Consider the following 13,595-nt stretch of genomic DNA (forward strand, 5'->3'; position numbering starts at 1 on the left):
GAGTGGGAGTGGGAGTGGGAGGTTCCTTGGATAGCCCTTATCGATAGTAAGAGTTTCAACTATGAAGCACAGGCAATGCTTATTACTATTGCCTCAAAACACAGAAAATACAGAGAGTAAATAGAGATCGAATGGGTAGTATATACGAGATTGAAGGAGCCTATCCTCTGAGTCAGAAGTAGGAACAGTAGGAACAATCGACCGAAGAACAATAAGACGAGGATGAAGGATGCACTGGGCAGAGGATGAAAGACGAAACTGCGACCTCAATTTGAGTTGCCTCGAAAATTCCTTCAGTGGGTTTCTGCCCAGCGGCGCTGTCATTGGCCTGTCGACGTCACCGCACGGGTGCGTGGCGCGGCCTTGCCTGATTGGGCATTAATAGTCACGTGCTATAGAGCCTTATGCCCAAGGCATTTGCTGGCAATGGTCAGCAACCGCCTCTGACACCTGAGGCCGAAATCGGATCAGTGTGCTACCTTGATTAGGAAGGAAGAGCATCCGGCCCCAGGCACGGCAGCGCCCTACTCCTTCAATATCATTAAAGCAAGTTCAGCAGAATCACACCTCCGTCTGAATGTCATCCTATTTTCGCAACCACATTGCCACTATGAGTACTAGGTATCCTCTTGTACTTAGCTTGGTAATCAGAGCATTCTTGTTGGACAGATCCTCGATCACGATAAGCAGCTTACTTCCAACTCAGTACTTAGACAAATATATGAACGTCACTATATACAGTACATACAGACAGCGGAATGTCTCTACGCTAAGCCACCTATTTCTAATGCTAGTAGATGCACTTCATGGTAACCGTTCACTGATACTCCGCAGGACCTTCATCTCCGCTTCCGAAATCGAGAATTGATTTGGCAAGAGGATCTTGCCCGACTCAATGAGGACCTGCCTCGGTTCACCGGGGAAGACATCTTGCGTGCCGTCCGTCTCAAAGCTGGCTCGGTTGATCCGATCCCCGCTTTCGGTGTCACTCGATCTCGGGCGCGCCAGAGAGACCGGAGTCCACCAGTAAATCGGGAACCGGCGCTGGATGTTGTTGATCAACAAGGCCACGGCCTGCATCAGCACGCTTCCGAGGAACATAACGAGAATCAACGCCCAGCCCACATCGGCCGACTGCGTCACTGAAAGCAATGCGGTTGCACCCGCGGGCGGGTGCACGGTGTTCGTGAGGACCATGATACACGTGGTGATGGCACAGGCCAGGGCGCCACCGATTTGGGGTAACGATTCGGCATGGGCATTCAGGGCGAAAAGCTTGGATATCCCAATCCCCACCGTGCTCGCAATGACCTGGCTGATTACCGCATTTCGTGGCTGGGCAAAGGGCGATTCGATGGCCGAGAACTCTAGCACCGCAGCAGCACCCTAAGGGATGGTTAGTCTTGAAGCTTCGGTCACCGGTGTAGACCGGAGAGAAGACGTACGAAACTCGCCACGATGATCGGGGCATTATGGTGCTCAAAAAGGGGCACATGCATCGAAGCCTCCGCTACGATCAACACACCGCAGAACACCCCTATCAAGGTCCAGAAGGCCACAACCACATTGCCGAGTGGCTTGGGAGACGGGGTCTCTCGGTAACCAAAGAAGCGCGAGACCGGCCGAGGCAGGTATCGCCAAGGCGGGGGCGGAAGAACGGGATTTATATAGGCATCGATATCCACATGGAGACGGGAGAAGTCGATGGATTCAAGCTTGGACGGAGGCCGGGAGGGCTGGGCCAACGTCTGCTGGACTGTCATGATGACCACCCCTGGCCAAGACAAACGCGCTTATTCCTGTGGTCGGTTAGTACCAGGTCCAGTAGAACAAGTGTTGTTATGAAAAGGAGTGTTGCAAGTGGATATGAACCTGAAGAACGAACCCGGAAAGGCGGATGCTTGTGTATGCCAGCTCAGTCATGAGACTGCGGATGGAGAGCAACTTGCCCACTGACACAGAAAAAAGAGATGACAGACAGGCAGATACTCCATCCTGCTGAGAAGCTGGCCTGATGGGTCCAAACCAGGGGGTACAAGGGGGAAGGGTGGGAATACTTGCCTGGCCTACGTGGTGAGCAGCAACTAAGTATAAGCGGGCGAGCCCATTGAAACCGCCGTGCATCAAGTGGACACCGCAATTTGGAGTCGCTGGGTCTGTGGAGGGAATGCTGAGCCCATATTAATAGTAGGCATCAGAGCTGGAAGAGACGGGGGAGAAGGGAGAACACGCAAGAACAAGAAGATCTTTCGCACGCATCTTGGGCTGGCCATCAGCATCTCCGCGGAGGAGAGGTATTCGGCTATGGTAGCAGAGCAGTCATGGAGGCGGAATTGCAGTGCCAACTGGAACTGACCCAAGTGACTGAACTGAATGGAGTTTGGAAGTTCAAGGTTCCTGGTCTGTCCTTCCACTCACAGCATTTGAGTTGGGTAATGGAAACTCCGGGTAGGGTTTAGCGTCGGGGACGGTGGGAGATGAGGTCAGCCGGTGGGTTTCTTACCACAGATTACCATTCTTTACCATTATTTACCGTATTTCCCCCATCATCCAGCCGAGTCGCCCGTATTGCCCATCCGCCGCCCTTCCCGCAAAAGCAGGGCTGTCGATCAATCCGGGGTAGAGGAACAAGATCGAAGAAATTCCTCATGACACGCTCAATACAGCCATCATGCTGACAGGGGTCTAGACTACCGTAGTGGAACCGTAAGAGGGGGTTCGTGCCTTGGATAGTGTAACGCGCTCTGTTCACACCCCACCACTAGTGAGTTATTCATACTCGTGCTATTCAAGGTGCATGTACATACAAGTACAGTACTTGAGAGTACTGAGCATCCCCTGTGAAATTCAATTCTCATCCTGTCATTATATCATAATCTTTAAGTACTCATATACACAAACACACTCTCCACCACCTAGAAGTCCAGCGTCTTGCCAAGCTTGGAGCTCTCCTGGGCCAACTCGATCAAGCGGATAACCTCGCTGGCTTCAGCTCCACTAGCCGGGAGATCGGACTCGCCGGCAAGAGCTCGCGCCAACTTTCTATAGTACTCGGTCCAGGTCGGGGGCTCGACGGTAGGGAAGACCTCTCTGGTAGGCTTTCCGTCCTGAATAGTGGTGAGAGTGCCTGATCGCGGACATATGTTAGAACGGTGTTGAAAAGGTATGTCAGTGTGCATCGTCGACGTACCATATCTGTCACTGGGCTCGCGGCCGTATCCGTTGTCACCGGCGCTCAATCCGGCCTTGATGTGCTCTTCCTGGATATCGAGATGGAACTAATCGTCTGAAGTCAGCCAAACGCAGCTCCCCATATTTCGCGGAGTCAGATCGGAGGAAACGGACCTTCCTGTAGCTACCCTTGTCTCCGCGGACCCAGAAGCGCAACTGCTCGACTTCGGGACTGACAACTGCAGCCTTGGCCGTGACCAGGGGGCCGTTCTTGTAGTGAAGCAGGACGGTGAAGGAGTCCTCGTAACCGGAGGAGTTCACCTCGCGCTGGGAGCCGAGGAAGCCCGTCACGCGCTCAGGCTTGCCGAGCAGGTGGACAGCCTGATCCAGGAGGTGAGATCCCAGGTCGTAGATGGCGCTACCTCCGGGGACAACCTTGTTCTTCCACTTCGAAGCATCTGCAGAAGGCTCTTCGGGGCGGTGGCGATCGAAGTGAGTCTCGAATTCAACGACGCGGCCCAGGGAGCCGCTCTTGACCAACTTGGACACAGTCTGGAAATCGGCGTCGTAGCGACGGTCTAATCACACACACACCCATCAGCAAAACCAAACCTCACAAAATTCAAATTATAGGTAGGAGGTGACTTAGGAATACTGACTCTGGTATACGGCCAGGTGCTTGTTCTGCTTCTTGGCCAGGGCAACGAGTTCTTGAGCTTCCTTGGAAGTGGGGGTAAAAGGCTTCTCGACGACGACTGCAGCAACAATTAGCATCAGTACAGTTTCTTATGCACCTGCAAAAAAAAAAAAAAAGACCTACCGTGCTTTCCGTGCTCGAGGGCCAGCTTGGTCAACTCGAAATGCGTTTCGGGAACGGTAGTGATGACAACCAGGTCGACACCCTCATCCTTGACTAGCTCTTCGGTGCTACGGTAAGACTTGATGCCGGGGAAGTCCTTCTCCGCATCGTCCTCCGGCTTGGGATTGCGCTGCACAATAGCAGAGATCTTGAATTGAGGGACTTCCTTGATGAAAGGAATGTGGAAGACTTTGGCGCTCAGGCCGTATCCCACAATTCCGACGTTCCAGGTTTTCGAAGACATGGTGGGGGATGGGGATCGTGGGGGTGATGGTTTTGTAGGAGACGAGGAGCAGAGAAATGAGGGGCACAATTGAAGGGGCTAGAGATAAAAGATTTCCGAGGGGGGTTGCTCAGTTATATACGACGTAAACAAGGCCCACTTCGACTATGCCTTTGAAGTTCTGAACAGTGATTACACAATCTCCAGCGTGGGGGGGAGGAAGGGAAGAAATTGGACTCAGTCATCAACTAGTGCGGGGGAAGGTCCTGGCGACGGCGACCACTGGGCCGGGCGGGGCAATGCGGCAAAGGCCGATGCAGCAGCAGCAAGACACTCGGAATTCATTTCAGTGCTGTTGCCGATCATGACACCATCGGCTCAGTCCGGACCGTGTCTCACCTGCCTGTACGGAGTAGGACTGCACACTTTACAGCGGAAAACCACGGCCGGGTCTTTTCAGCCTGCACTTGATTGATTGATGCACTGTTCCTGAACAGAACTGGCTCTATCTAATCGCCTGCCACAGTTGCCCTGTCAGGCTAACTAGTGAACATACCTAATCCATAGAGTATTCCATCATCTTCCTTCAATTCGATCTAAAGGCAGCCATGTTGGTATGTCTGTGGTTCTGTTTGTTGTGCCGCGATATGGAACAACTTTAGGCCCTAAGTCAATGGTGGGCTATGTAAGCTATCTAGTAGATTCCGCCGGAACCGACAGTAAACGGAAAGGTGGAGAAACTTCGGATGCCCCGAGTTGTACTCCGGAGTAAGTTACTGTACTATCCTCGAACTGTTCACAAGAAAGCCTTTGTTTGGTATTTAATCCACTAGCTGGTAAAAAAGGGTCAGCGGCCGACCGTGACTCTAGACTTCGGCCTCATTCATGAAAAGGTCGAGTAATGGTAGGTCCGAAGACCCTTGCACCAAAATTGGTTAAGGCTAGTGAGCCATCCAGCTTAGCAGCCTCTTTCCCTTCCTTCTCTCAACCAGTATACACAGATTCCCCGGAAAAAACACCCCTCCCTTCTACTACTCTTGTACCCCCACACATCGGGTGACCTCAATGGCGTCCTAAAGCACACAAGTTGCGTCAGAAAACTCATCTCCCGTTTCATTGCGTCACAGACTCCGACTTACCCTGGTGGTTTCCGGCTTCACGAGTTTGCTCTCGTAGATGAGGTTCGGGTTGCCGATTATGTCGAATTGAGGAGTCGCATCTGCGCCGAGGAAGGACTGCACGGTCCTGTCCGGAATGCCCTCTCTGTTGTACGTCCGTTCAGGGCCCTTCTTGGCCGCTTCGCGCTTCTGCTCCACCGTACTGCGGACATATTCCAAATATGGCGGATTGCCGGGGTACAGCACGTTGTCCGCGATCACGACCGAGACCTCGGGCACGATCTTCCCCAGCTGCTCGCAAAGCTTCAAGTCGGTGGTGTAGGCAGGCTTGTAGTGGTCAATGAACAGAACCTCCACCTGCTTGACCTCCCCGCTATCGAATAGCTTGTGCAGGGACAGATCACTGCGACCGACTATGATGCGCACAAAGTCGCGCAGACCAGCAAGATCCAGTAGCATATTCGCAATGGCGGCATACTCTGGGTTCAGTTCGAGACTATAGTATCGCTTTCCACCGGCCCGGCGCACGGCATCGCCGAATAGGATGGCAGAGTACCCGACATAGCCACCGAGCTCAATCATGACCTCAGGCTTGCGCTCGGCGATAATTTCTGTGATAAACTTGCCCTTGTCCGGGCCGATGTTCATGAAGTGATATGTCTGCGCGAACTCGTCGATAAGATCTAGGACTTTCTGGGGATTGCCCTGGATCTCGTCTCGGTTGGGCTGATCGTAGATGAAGTGCAGCAACTTGAACTCCCGACCATCCTCGCGCTACATTGACGTTCGGAGTCAGTTCACACGACATCTCAAAGGGCCTCAAAGCCTTGGACAGCGGACTTACTGATCGGTCCCCGGGACGAGGATGAAGCGGCGCTACGTAGGTGTTGTCGCTCATGGTCAGTGATGGATGTCGCGAGGTTGACAGAAATCTAATCAATGGATATTTTGCGATAGTAGCAAGATTAGGCTGCAAGCTTGGAGATCCAAAGCGAGGGTATCCAGCGAATTTAATGGCACGAGAACCCCCGCGCCTTATCGCATTCGGGATTAGGCTCGGTCTTATCCTCGGTCTTATACTCGACATTTTGTGTGGCAGAAGATAAATCCGACAACGTCACAGCCAGCTGAAAGCTCGGGGGACGATAAGGACCACGTAAACCTCAAGAATGAGCCTTTTAAGGAGGATATGACAACATGGGCGACTCACTAGGGGCGAAAGTCCCCCCACTATGATGCTGTCCCAAGTGCCGCTCACTCGGAGATGCTTACTCCATCGGTGCCCCCCATGGCTCGCGGATCCCGGATAATCCGAGGCAGCGTGAGAGATTGATAAGCAAGTCGGAAATGCATTTCCTCATTGTGACTCAGTGCTCACTGATAGTCGGGAAGTTTTCAACACGAGAGGGATCAATGTTGTTTGATTTATTTGGCTTGGGTGTGCTTTTCCCCCAGAAGCTTGCCGTCGGGGTAGGATAAAACGTAGACAAGGCGAAAGCGGTGAGTGCTTGCATCGAAGCGCCTAGCACGGAGTATCAAAGCTGCAGTGGTGCTGTGTCAGGCTGTACTGTACTTTTCGTACTGTGCCTGAAGTAGCAGCCACCTACACCTCTAAGGTTGGTGCTTCTAGTGTTGATTGCGTTGCTCCACCCTGAAGTGATCGGATAACCGAGACGAACTATCGATCGAGTATCACTACTGGCACTAGCACAAAGACCTCACTATGCGCGAGAAAATAAAGGTTCTAGACTCTCACATTCGAATGACTTGAGGAATGGGTCATGCACATTCCTTTGCCTTGAATTTGGCTGCAGGTGGCCATGTTTCGGCTTATGAGGCAGGGTGGCCTCACTCTGCTTCCCGCCGCATAACTTATACTTTGCACGGGCTGGTGCTTCAGCCTGCATGGTTGTCTCAAATGAAGGCAGTTACATTTCACCTCCACGCCTTGTCGCATGTCTATCTCCTCCTCTCAATCTATGCGATCCTTGACTGTCGCCTCGAATTCATCTGCCAATATCCGCCATCCTGGTACTTACGATACATCAATCTGCTTTACGCTGCCCTTCAGCCTGGGCAACGCGCCGAAGGATCATGATTCGTGCGATAGCCGTAATCCTTGTCAAAAGCAAAGTTGAAGTCCAGCCCCTCGGCCACCGTCAGAATGAGGGGTCATCATCCGGTTTGCCGACGAAAATCATACGGTTATGATCTTGTGGGAGGTCTTATATGTCTTTCAGTTCGACGTGTGGTCGCAATCGACGATGCTCTTTCTCCTTGTCGGCCCAGCCACCTCACCCAACTCAAACAACGCAGCAGTTGATTTCCATCTTCAGGTACGCATCACCCACTGAGCTGCATCGCTGACGTGGTCGCCTTGCAGCAGCATTCCCAAGCTGCTGGTTGTGCTGCCCGCACCCCCCTCCTGCCATGAGACAATAAATAATCATTGCCCGGCATTGATTCTGTGCAACAATGTCCACTGCAAATCATCATCTGACATTATGATGGCTATACATACAGTACGACGAGCATTTAGCTCGATTCCTCAAGAAAGCACTCTTCAATTCGCCCGCGACATGCTGCAGATCCATGTAATTTTCCATCTGGTGCGGATTGCGGTCTCGATCGCCCTCCTGCCGTTGGACAACACCATTCTTTTGGCCTCCTACGCTGCCGGGTATGTCCCCGGCGACATTTCACAATCCTCCAGCCACGAACGCCGACGCCAGAAAATCCTACGAGATGAGCACTTCCGTCCGAAAACAGTCCTCGTTACTGGGGTCAATACCCCGCATGGGCTAGCTGTGGCCCGGGGTTGGTACTACGCGGGCCACCGAGTGGTCGGGGCCAACGTCACCGAGAGCGTCATCGCCCCTGGCGAAGGCATGTCCAAGACGCTGGCGGCCTTCTACCACGTTCCCAAGACCAAGTACAGTGCACGGCTACTCGACATCATCCAGAAAGAGAAAGTGGAGATCTGGATCCCGTGCGCGAACGAGGCCTCGGCCCTCGACGATGCGTCGGCCAAACAGGTGATCGAGAGCCGGACCCATTGCAAATGCATCACCCTGGACACCGGCCTGGCCGAAATCTTCGGCAACCAAGAAAATTTCAACCAGTATCTCGTTGAGAAGCGGCTCCCCGTGGTGGAAAAACACCAGGTTCTGTCACGAGATGCCATCCACAAGATTTTGCATCGGTCGCCGTCCAAGATTTATCAGATGCGGAGGCACTCTCCCACTCCCGGCGACGATAAGGTCGTCTTGCTGCCGAAGCGAACTCTCAGTCTGACTTATTCCGAGGTTAGTGAGATCCAGATCTCTAAAGAACGGCCATGGATACTACAACAACAGACGCGACTGGGCCGGTTTGTTGCAGAGGTCATGGTCATCTGCGGCCATGTCAAGGCGATCAAGATTTATCCTGGCGACAAGGAGTCCGATTGGGGACACTCGCGTCTGGACAAGGGGCTCGCGAGGGCGACGCATGCGCTCATGGAACGCTTCGCACTCCAAGGTGGACCCCGACTGACCGGTCACCTACGCCTCCAACTGACGGTGGACGAGGAGTTTACCGACAATATTCTCCGCTATGCGATTCACATCGAGGGCTGCGAGCAAGGCGCCGCGGCTGTGAAGTTTCTTCTGGAAGATAAGCACGATTCACTGGTCGCGGAGTACCTGGATGTGCTCGCGCCACACATCAACGGCGTTTCTGGCGAAGTGCCCGCTATAGACATCGCATCCATCGACACGGAAATCTCTACCCCGCCTCCTGAGAATTTCAGTCTCTGCCAGGTGGTCCGCAGTTGCGATGTTCGGAGGGTGCTTCCGGCACTTTACCCTGCCATCGAGCAGATCGATCGCAGCCTGCACGAAGGCAGCAGACTGCTCCTGTTCTGGAAGAACTGGCGGTTCTCCGCCATTGACCCATTGCCGTGGTGGTGGCATACGCATATCTACCAGCCCCTGAAAGAGATCGAAATGATCATGAACGCGACCAATGGCAAGTCGACATAATGTGCTCGCCTCCTTGGCGATTTAACGACTCTCCTTTGTTTCCAGATTATTTTCCTGTGTATTTTCATCCACTTACTCTCCTATTTTTGTACTCCTCTCCTTTCCCCTTTTCCAAGTTAGCGAACGAAGTTATGACGGATCACAGCACATGAGACGATGCTGTTGTATAGGGAGCATCGAGTGGCGTCTTTTGAGTATATTAGCTATGTGCAGATCGGCCGCTTTCGAGACGACCGAGGTAATGGACCAATTTGAGTTGAGACATTCAGATTCAAGCGTGATGTCGCGGAGGCTTGAAACAATAAAAATTGTAGATTGATCTTCGACGGTGGAGTCGGCCAAGCGTGGATGCGTGGCGGCCGTGTCTCCATGAATAGCAACCCCTGTTTCCATGAGAACAAGCTACTTGGCGCTATCATGAAACGGCTAGCGACTAGGGTTAATATACAGAGCTGAAGGATAACATCTTGATAACTGGGCCATGGTTTCACAATCATGTACCACCTTTGATCGGCTTTAAAGCTCCCAAGCCAGCTTCACTACGGAGTACCTTGTCAGCAAGCTAGAGCATAAGATCGGACCCTCGACCGGAAATTACCGCTATGATGAGCAACGGGCAGACTTGATTATTGTCGACGAGCACCTGACATGTTGACACATCATATGTGTGCAGAGGCACAGCCAGCTGCCGAGGGTCCGCTTAACCACTTACGCAATAATCATTGCAGTGCTTGATCTTCATGATCGTTGATACCAGTGTACCCTTAATTATCGCTGAACAAGTGGCCATCATCACTTCAACTGGGCTGTGTTGGTCAAAAATGAGGATACGTCAGCCTTGGTGCAGGGTCTTCGATTGGGCAACAAAACTAGGTAGTATTCAAAATTGGGAATGGATACGAGCAAGACACAATCCTGTAACAACATCTTCGGTGACATCCAACATCGCAATTGTAAGCAACCTTGATCTTGCTTTTGCTTGTGCATTTCACCAGTCCATGTGCTTTGGGAATTCTATTTTGGGCCGAGATCACGGGCAGGCTAATCCCGGACGGGTAAGATAACCTTACGGTAACTTACCGCCGCTGAATGAAATGAATTCCATGAATGAAGTGTATTTTTATTATTGTTATGACAGCCACATTCACGAGCTTCCACCCCTCCCTCCCACCCACTTTCAATCCAAAGTCTCCTTCTTTTCTACTCTATCCTGATTATTCCTCCCTCATATCCCAGGACTCGTGAGCTTTCTTGAGCTGCTCTTGTGCCTCACTCCTTTTTGCCGGTTGAAGATTATTCCCGGGGGCGATTGCGTCGCTGGTTTCCCCTCCCACCGTTCTGCCTGCCTGCGCCTCTACTTTAGCGTCCGCGCGGCACGATCGGGTTGCCCCGTTCACCTTCGCCGTCGGTTTTTCGACTGCTGCTGCTGCTGCCACTGGAATAAACAATCGCATTGCGTTCCATATTCTCATCCCCTTGTCGCTGACGATTTCTGCCTATCCCTTCCTATTCATCTACTCGGAATTCAGTTTCTGGCGGCTCCGAATCTTTGGATCTATCTGCGATTAATCCGCCAGCTGCATCGTATCGCGGTCTCGCTTCCTAGCGTAAAGGAAAGCGCCTGTCATCGTCATCAGGCACCACCACTCCTCCGTCATCGACCACCTCACTCCTCAGAAACATGCGAGTCGCCCGACCTTCCTTCAACCCGGGGCGGACGAAAAACATCATCCATGGGTTCCAGGGATTTATCATCTTCCTGGCGTGGGCCTTGACCATCGCCGTGTTCACCAAGGGCGGTGGCATTGATGGGAGATCCGCCTGGTACTGGGCCTTGGTGAGTGCCCATCCATCTGTTTTAGGGGGACGAATGTCGCCGAGGACTCGAGTCTAATGGTTTTTGTCGATAGTGCTGGTTCAGTATCCCCGGTCTCATCTACTTAGTGGCCGTCCCCATGTGGCCGCGCGCACGCCGGTTTGGAAATGTGTACGCCTTCGCGACCGTGGACTGCCTGTACGCCATCTTATGGTTCAGTGCCTGGGTCTGTGTCGCCAGCTACGTGGCGCAGGGGAAGAGCGAGGGCAAGAGCGACAGCTCGACGGACAGCGACAGCAAGTCCAGCAGCAAGCGGGCGAGCGACAGCAAGAAGAGCGGCTGCGACAACTGGGCCTACGGCAACGCCAGCAAGTGCAAGATCAGCACGGCCACCGTGATCTTGGGTGTTATCGTCTTGTGGGTTGTCATCTGTGGCTTTCTCGGGTGGTTTGCTAACATGTGATTTGCCTACCAGCTTACTCTTCGTGGTCACCGCGTTCATGTCCTTCCGCAACGTCGTGCACTTCCGCCGCACCGGCACCCTGCCCGACGCCGTCTCCGACCCGACCTTCGCCGCCCACACCAAGGCCGCGTTCTCATCCAATCCGGCGCACGATTTCGAGGAGGAGGAAGACGACTTCCGGTCGCGCGCGGGGATGGGGTCGTCGGTCCGCGGCGATCGCGATGAGGACTACGCCCTGCTGCATCAGAGCGAGGCGGATGACTTCGGCAGCACCACGCACGGTCGCTCGGCGGCGTCGGGCGCCTACGACCCGACCGTCTCGACGGGCAGCGTGCTGCACGACTACAACACCAGCTACGGCGGGGCGCACGGGCAGCACTACGGCGGACCGTCGGAGTACGAGCCGAGTCAGAGCGGCTACGGCCACTAGAGGGGTTGACGGAGAGGAGATGCGGTGAAAAGAAAAACCCAAGACAAACCTTCGAAACGAACCATGGGGCGGTGTTTGCGGGCGCACATTTCCGATTGTCATTTCTGGCTTGCTGACTTGTAACATGATGACTGTATGCTGTGATGGTGATTTGGCTGGGGAACGGCCTGTGTAATGGCCGCGCAGGCATACCTGACGACTTATTGGATGACGAATGTATTTTGGTTCTACATAGATGGAATTACATACTTTAGCAGAGCAAGCCTGTCGAATTGGTAGTGAACTGGTCGCTTGGACTTGTAGTAGTTAGTGAATAGGATGACACATCTGATCGGGCAGGATTCGCCGAAGGCAGGGAGGGATTCTGCCACCGCCTTTGCTTGGAAGGCTCACTCACCATCAGCGATCAGGACAGCTCATCTTTTGCTTTATCTGAGTTGAAATCTGGACGTCCAGCCGGTGCGCACTTTTTCGTCTTGCTTTCTCATCCCGGGGGTCTCTGGCAATCTGCCTCGTGAGTTCGAGTCGGATTTCTACCTGAAACCTCAAACACTAACCTCTCCGCACAGACCATTTATCAGCTACGCTACAGCTACAGCATACACAGCTACACTGACTACTGTACGAATCCAAGTCCATCAACGAGTCGAACGAAATACGAAAAGCCCCAAACAGACACACAAATCCACCCAATCAACCGACTCCACGCGAACAACACCCACCTCATAAACACCACTACCAAGATAAACCACCACCAAACCACTAAACAACAACAACAACCACAACCACCAAAAATGTCCAGCATAGACATCTACAATCCCCTCCCGCTCCACCTGGACCCAACCTCCAAAGCCATCACCCTCACGCACACCCACCCCACCACATCAACATCCACCCTCCAATCCGAACTCACCGCCCTCAACACCCTCCACCGCGCCCTCCTCGAAACCCCCAACCAGATCCCCCCGCCCCCGCTCCCCATCAACCCCAAGCGCAGCGCCCAGATCACCAAACTCCGCGACAGCGCCAACGCCGCCTACCGCAAGAACCACTTCGCCGACGCCGCCCGGCTGTACGGGTACGCGATCGACATGGCGCTGGGCCGGCCCGGGTGGGAGCCCGTGACGCTGGCGCGCGACGAGCTGGCGGGGCTGTACGCGAACCGGGCGCAGGCGTGGATGAGCCAGCGGCTGTGGGTCGAGGGGCTGGTGGATGCGCGGTGCAGCGTCGAGAGCAAGGCGGTGGGCAATGTGAAGGCGTGGTGGCGCGGGGGCAAGTGCTTGGTGGAGATGGGACGGTGGGAGGAGGCAAGGCGGTTTGTGGAAAGGGGGCTCGAGATTGAGGGGAGGGAGAGTGAGGGGGGCAGGGAGTTGGTGGGCTTGCTTGGCGAGGTGCGGGAGGGGGAGGCGAGGGGTCAGCGGGTTTGAGGTGTGGTCTGGGGTTGGGTTTGGGGTGATCTGTGGCGACGAGGTGGGTGTTTTGTTTATGTTTGG

At 53.7% G+C, this 13,595-nt stretch overlaps 6 protein-coding genes across 6 annotated transcripts; 3 read left to right on the forward strand and 3 right to left on the reverse strand.

Moving 5' to 3' along the window:
• Positions 1–624: 624 nt before the first annotated feature.
• BO66DRAFT_394920 (HPP family protein) lies at positions 625–2,198 on the reverse strand. Its single transcript, XM_025648106.1, has 3 exons — positions 2,062–2,198; positions 1,446–1,799; positions 625–1,386 (listed from the first exon to the last, which is right to left on the reverse strand). The coding sequence occupies exons 2-3, from the start codon at positions 1,761–1,763 to the stop codon at positions 805–807; spliced, it is 900 nt and encodes a 299-aa protein (XP_025499871.1). The 5' UTR covers positions 1,764–1,799; positions 2,062–2,198; the 3' UTR covers positions 625–804.
• A 566-nt stretch (positions 2,199–2,764) lies between these two features.
• BO66DRAFT_394921 (putative NAD binding Rossmann fold oxidoreductase) lies at positions 2,765–4,473 on the reverse strand. Its single transcript, XM_025648107.1, has 5 exons — positions 3,992–4,473; positions 3,831–3,926; positions 3,346–3,749; positions 3,191–3,278; positions 2,765–3,127 (listed from the first exon to the last, which is right to left on the reverse strand). The coding sequence occupies exons 1-5, from the start codon at positions 4,272–4,274 to the stop codon at positions 2,916–2,918; spliced, it is 1,083 nt and encodes a 360-aa protein (XP_025499872.1). The 5' UTR covers positions 4,275–4,473; the 3' UTR covers positions 2,765–2,915.
• Positions 4,474–5,027: 554 nt separating this feature from the next.
• On the reverse strand, positions 5,028–6,801 carry BO66DRAFT_394922 (O-methyltransferase). The gene is made up of 2 exons (XM_025648108.1): positions 6,216–6,801; positions 5,028–6,145 (listed from the first exon to the last, which is right to left on the reverse strand). Exons 1-2 carry the CDS (start codon positions 6,456–6,458, stop codon positions 5,375–5,377), a joined length of 1,014 nt encoding a protein of 337 aa, XP_025499873.1. The 5' UTR covers positions 6,459–6,801; the 3' UTR covers positions 5,028–5,374.
• Positions 6,802–7,616: 815 nt separating this feature from the next.
• BO66DRAFT_190517 (uncharacterized protein) lies at positions 7,617–9,495 on the forward strand. The gene is made up of 2 exons (XM_025642447.1): positions 7,617–7,707; positions 7,895–9,495. Exon 2 carries the CDS (start codon positions 7,951–7,953, stop codon positions 9,391–9,393), a length of 1,443 nt encoding a protein of 480 aa, XP_025499874.1. The 5' UTR covers positions 7,617–7,707; positions 7,895–7,950; the 3' UTR covers positions 9,394–9,495.
• Positions 9,496–10,970: 1,475 nt separating this feature from the next.
• On the forward strand, positions 10,971–12,216 carry BO66DRAFT_190594 (uncharacterized protein). The gene is made up of 3 exons (XM_025642448.1): positions 10,971–11,230; positions 11,304–11,626; positions 11,685–12,216. Exons 1-3 carry the CDS (start codon positions 11,075–11,077, stop codon positions 12,100–12,102), a joined length of 897 nt encoding a protein of 298 aa, XP_025499875.1. The 5' UTR covers positions 10,971–11,074; the 3' UTR covers positions 12,103–12,216.
• Positions 12,217–12,564: 348 nt separating this feature from the next.
• On the forward strand, positions 12,565–13,529 carry BO66DRAFT_382190 (uncharacterized protein; the record flags this gene model as incomplete). The annotated part of the gene is made up of 2 exons (XM_025645994.1): positions 12,565–12,616; positions 12,672–13,529. The coding sequence occupies exon 2, from the start codon at positions 12,897–12,899 to the stop codon at positions 13,527–13,529; it is 633 nt and encodes a 210-aa protein (XP_025499876.1). The 5' UTR covers positions 12,565–12,616; positions 12,672–12,896.
• Positions 13,530–13,595: the final 66 nt, after the last annotated feature.

Source organism: Aspergillus aculeatinus (assembly GCF_003184765.1).
Source record: "Aspergillus aculeatinus CBS 121060 unplaced genomic scaffold BO66scaffold_54, whole genome shotgun sequence".
Lineage (NCBI taxonomy): Eukaryota > Fungi > Ascomycota > Eurotiomycetes > Eurotiales > Aspergillaceae > Aspergillus > Aspergillus aculeatinus.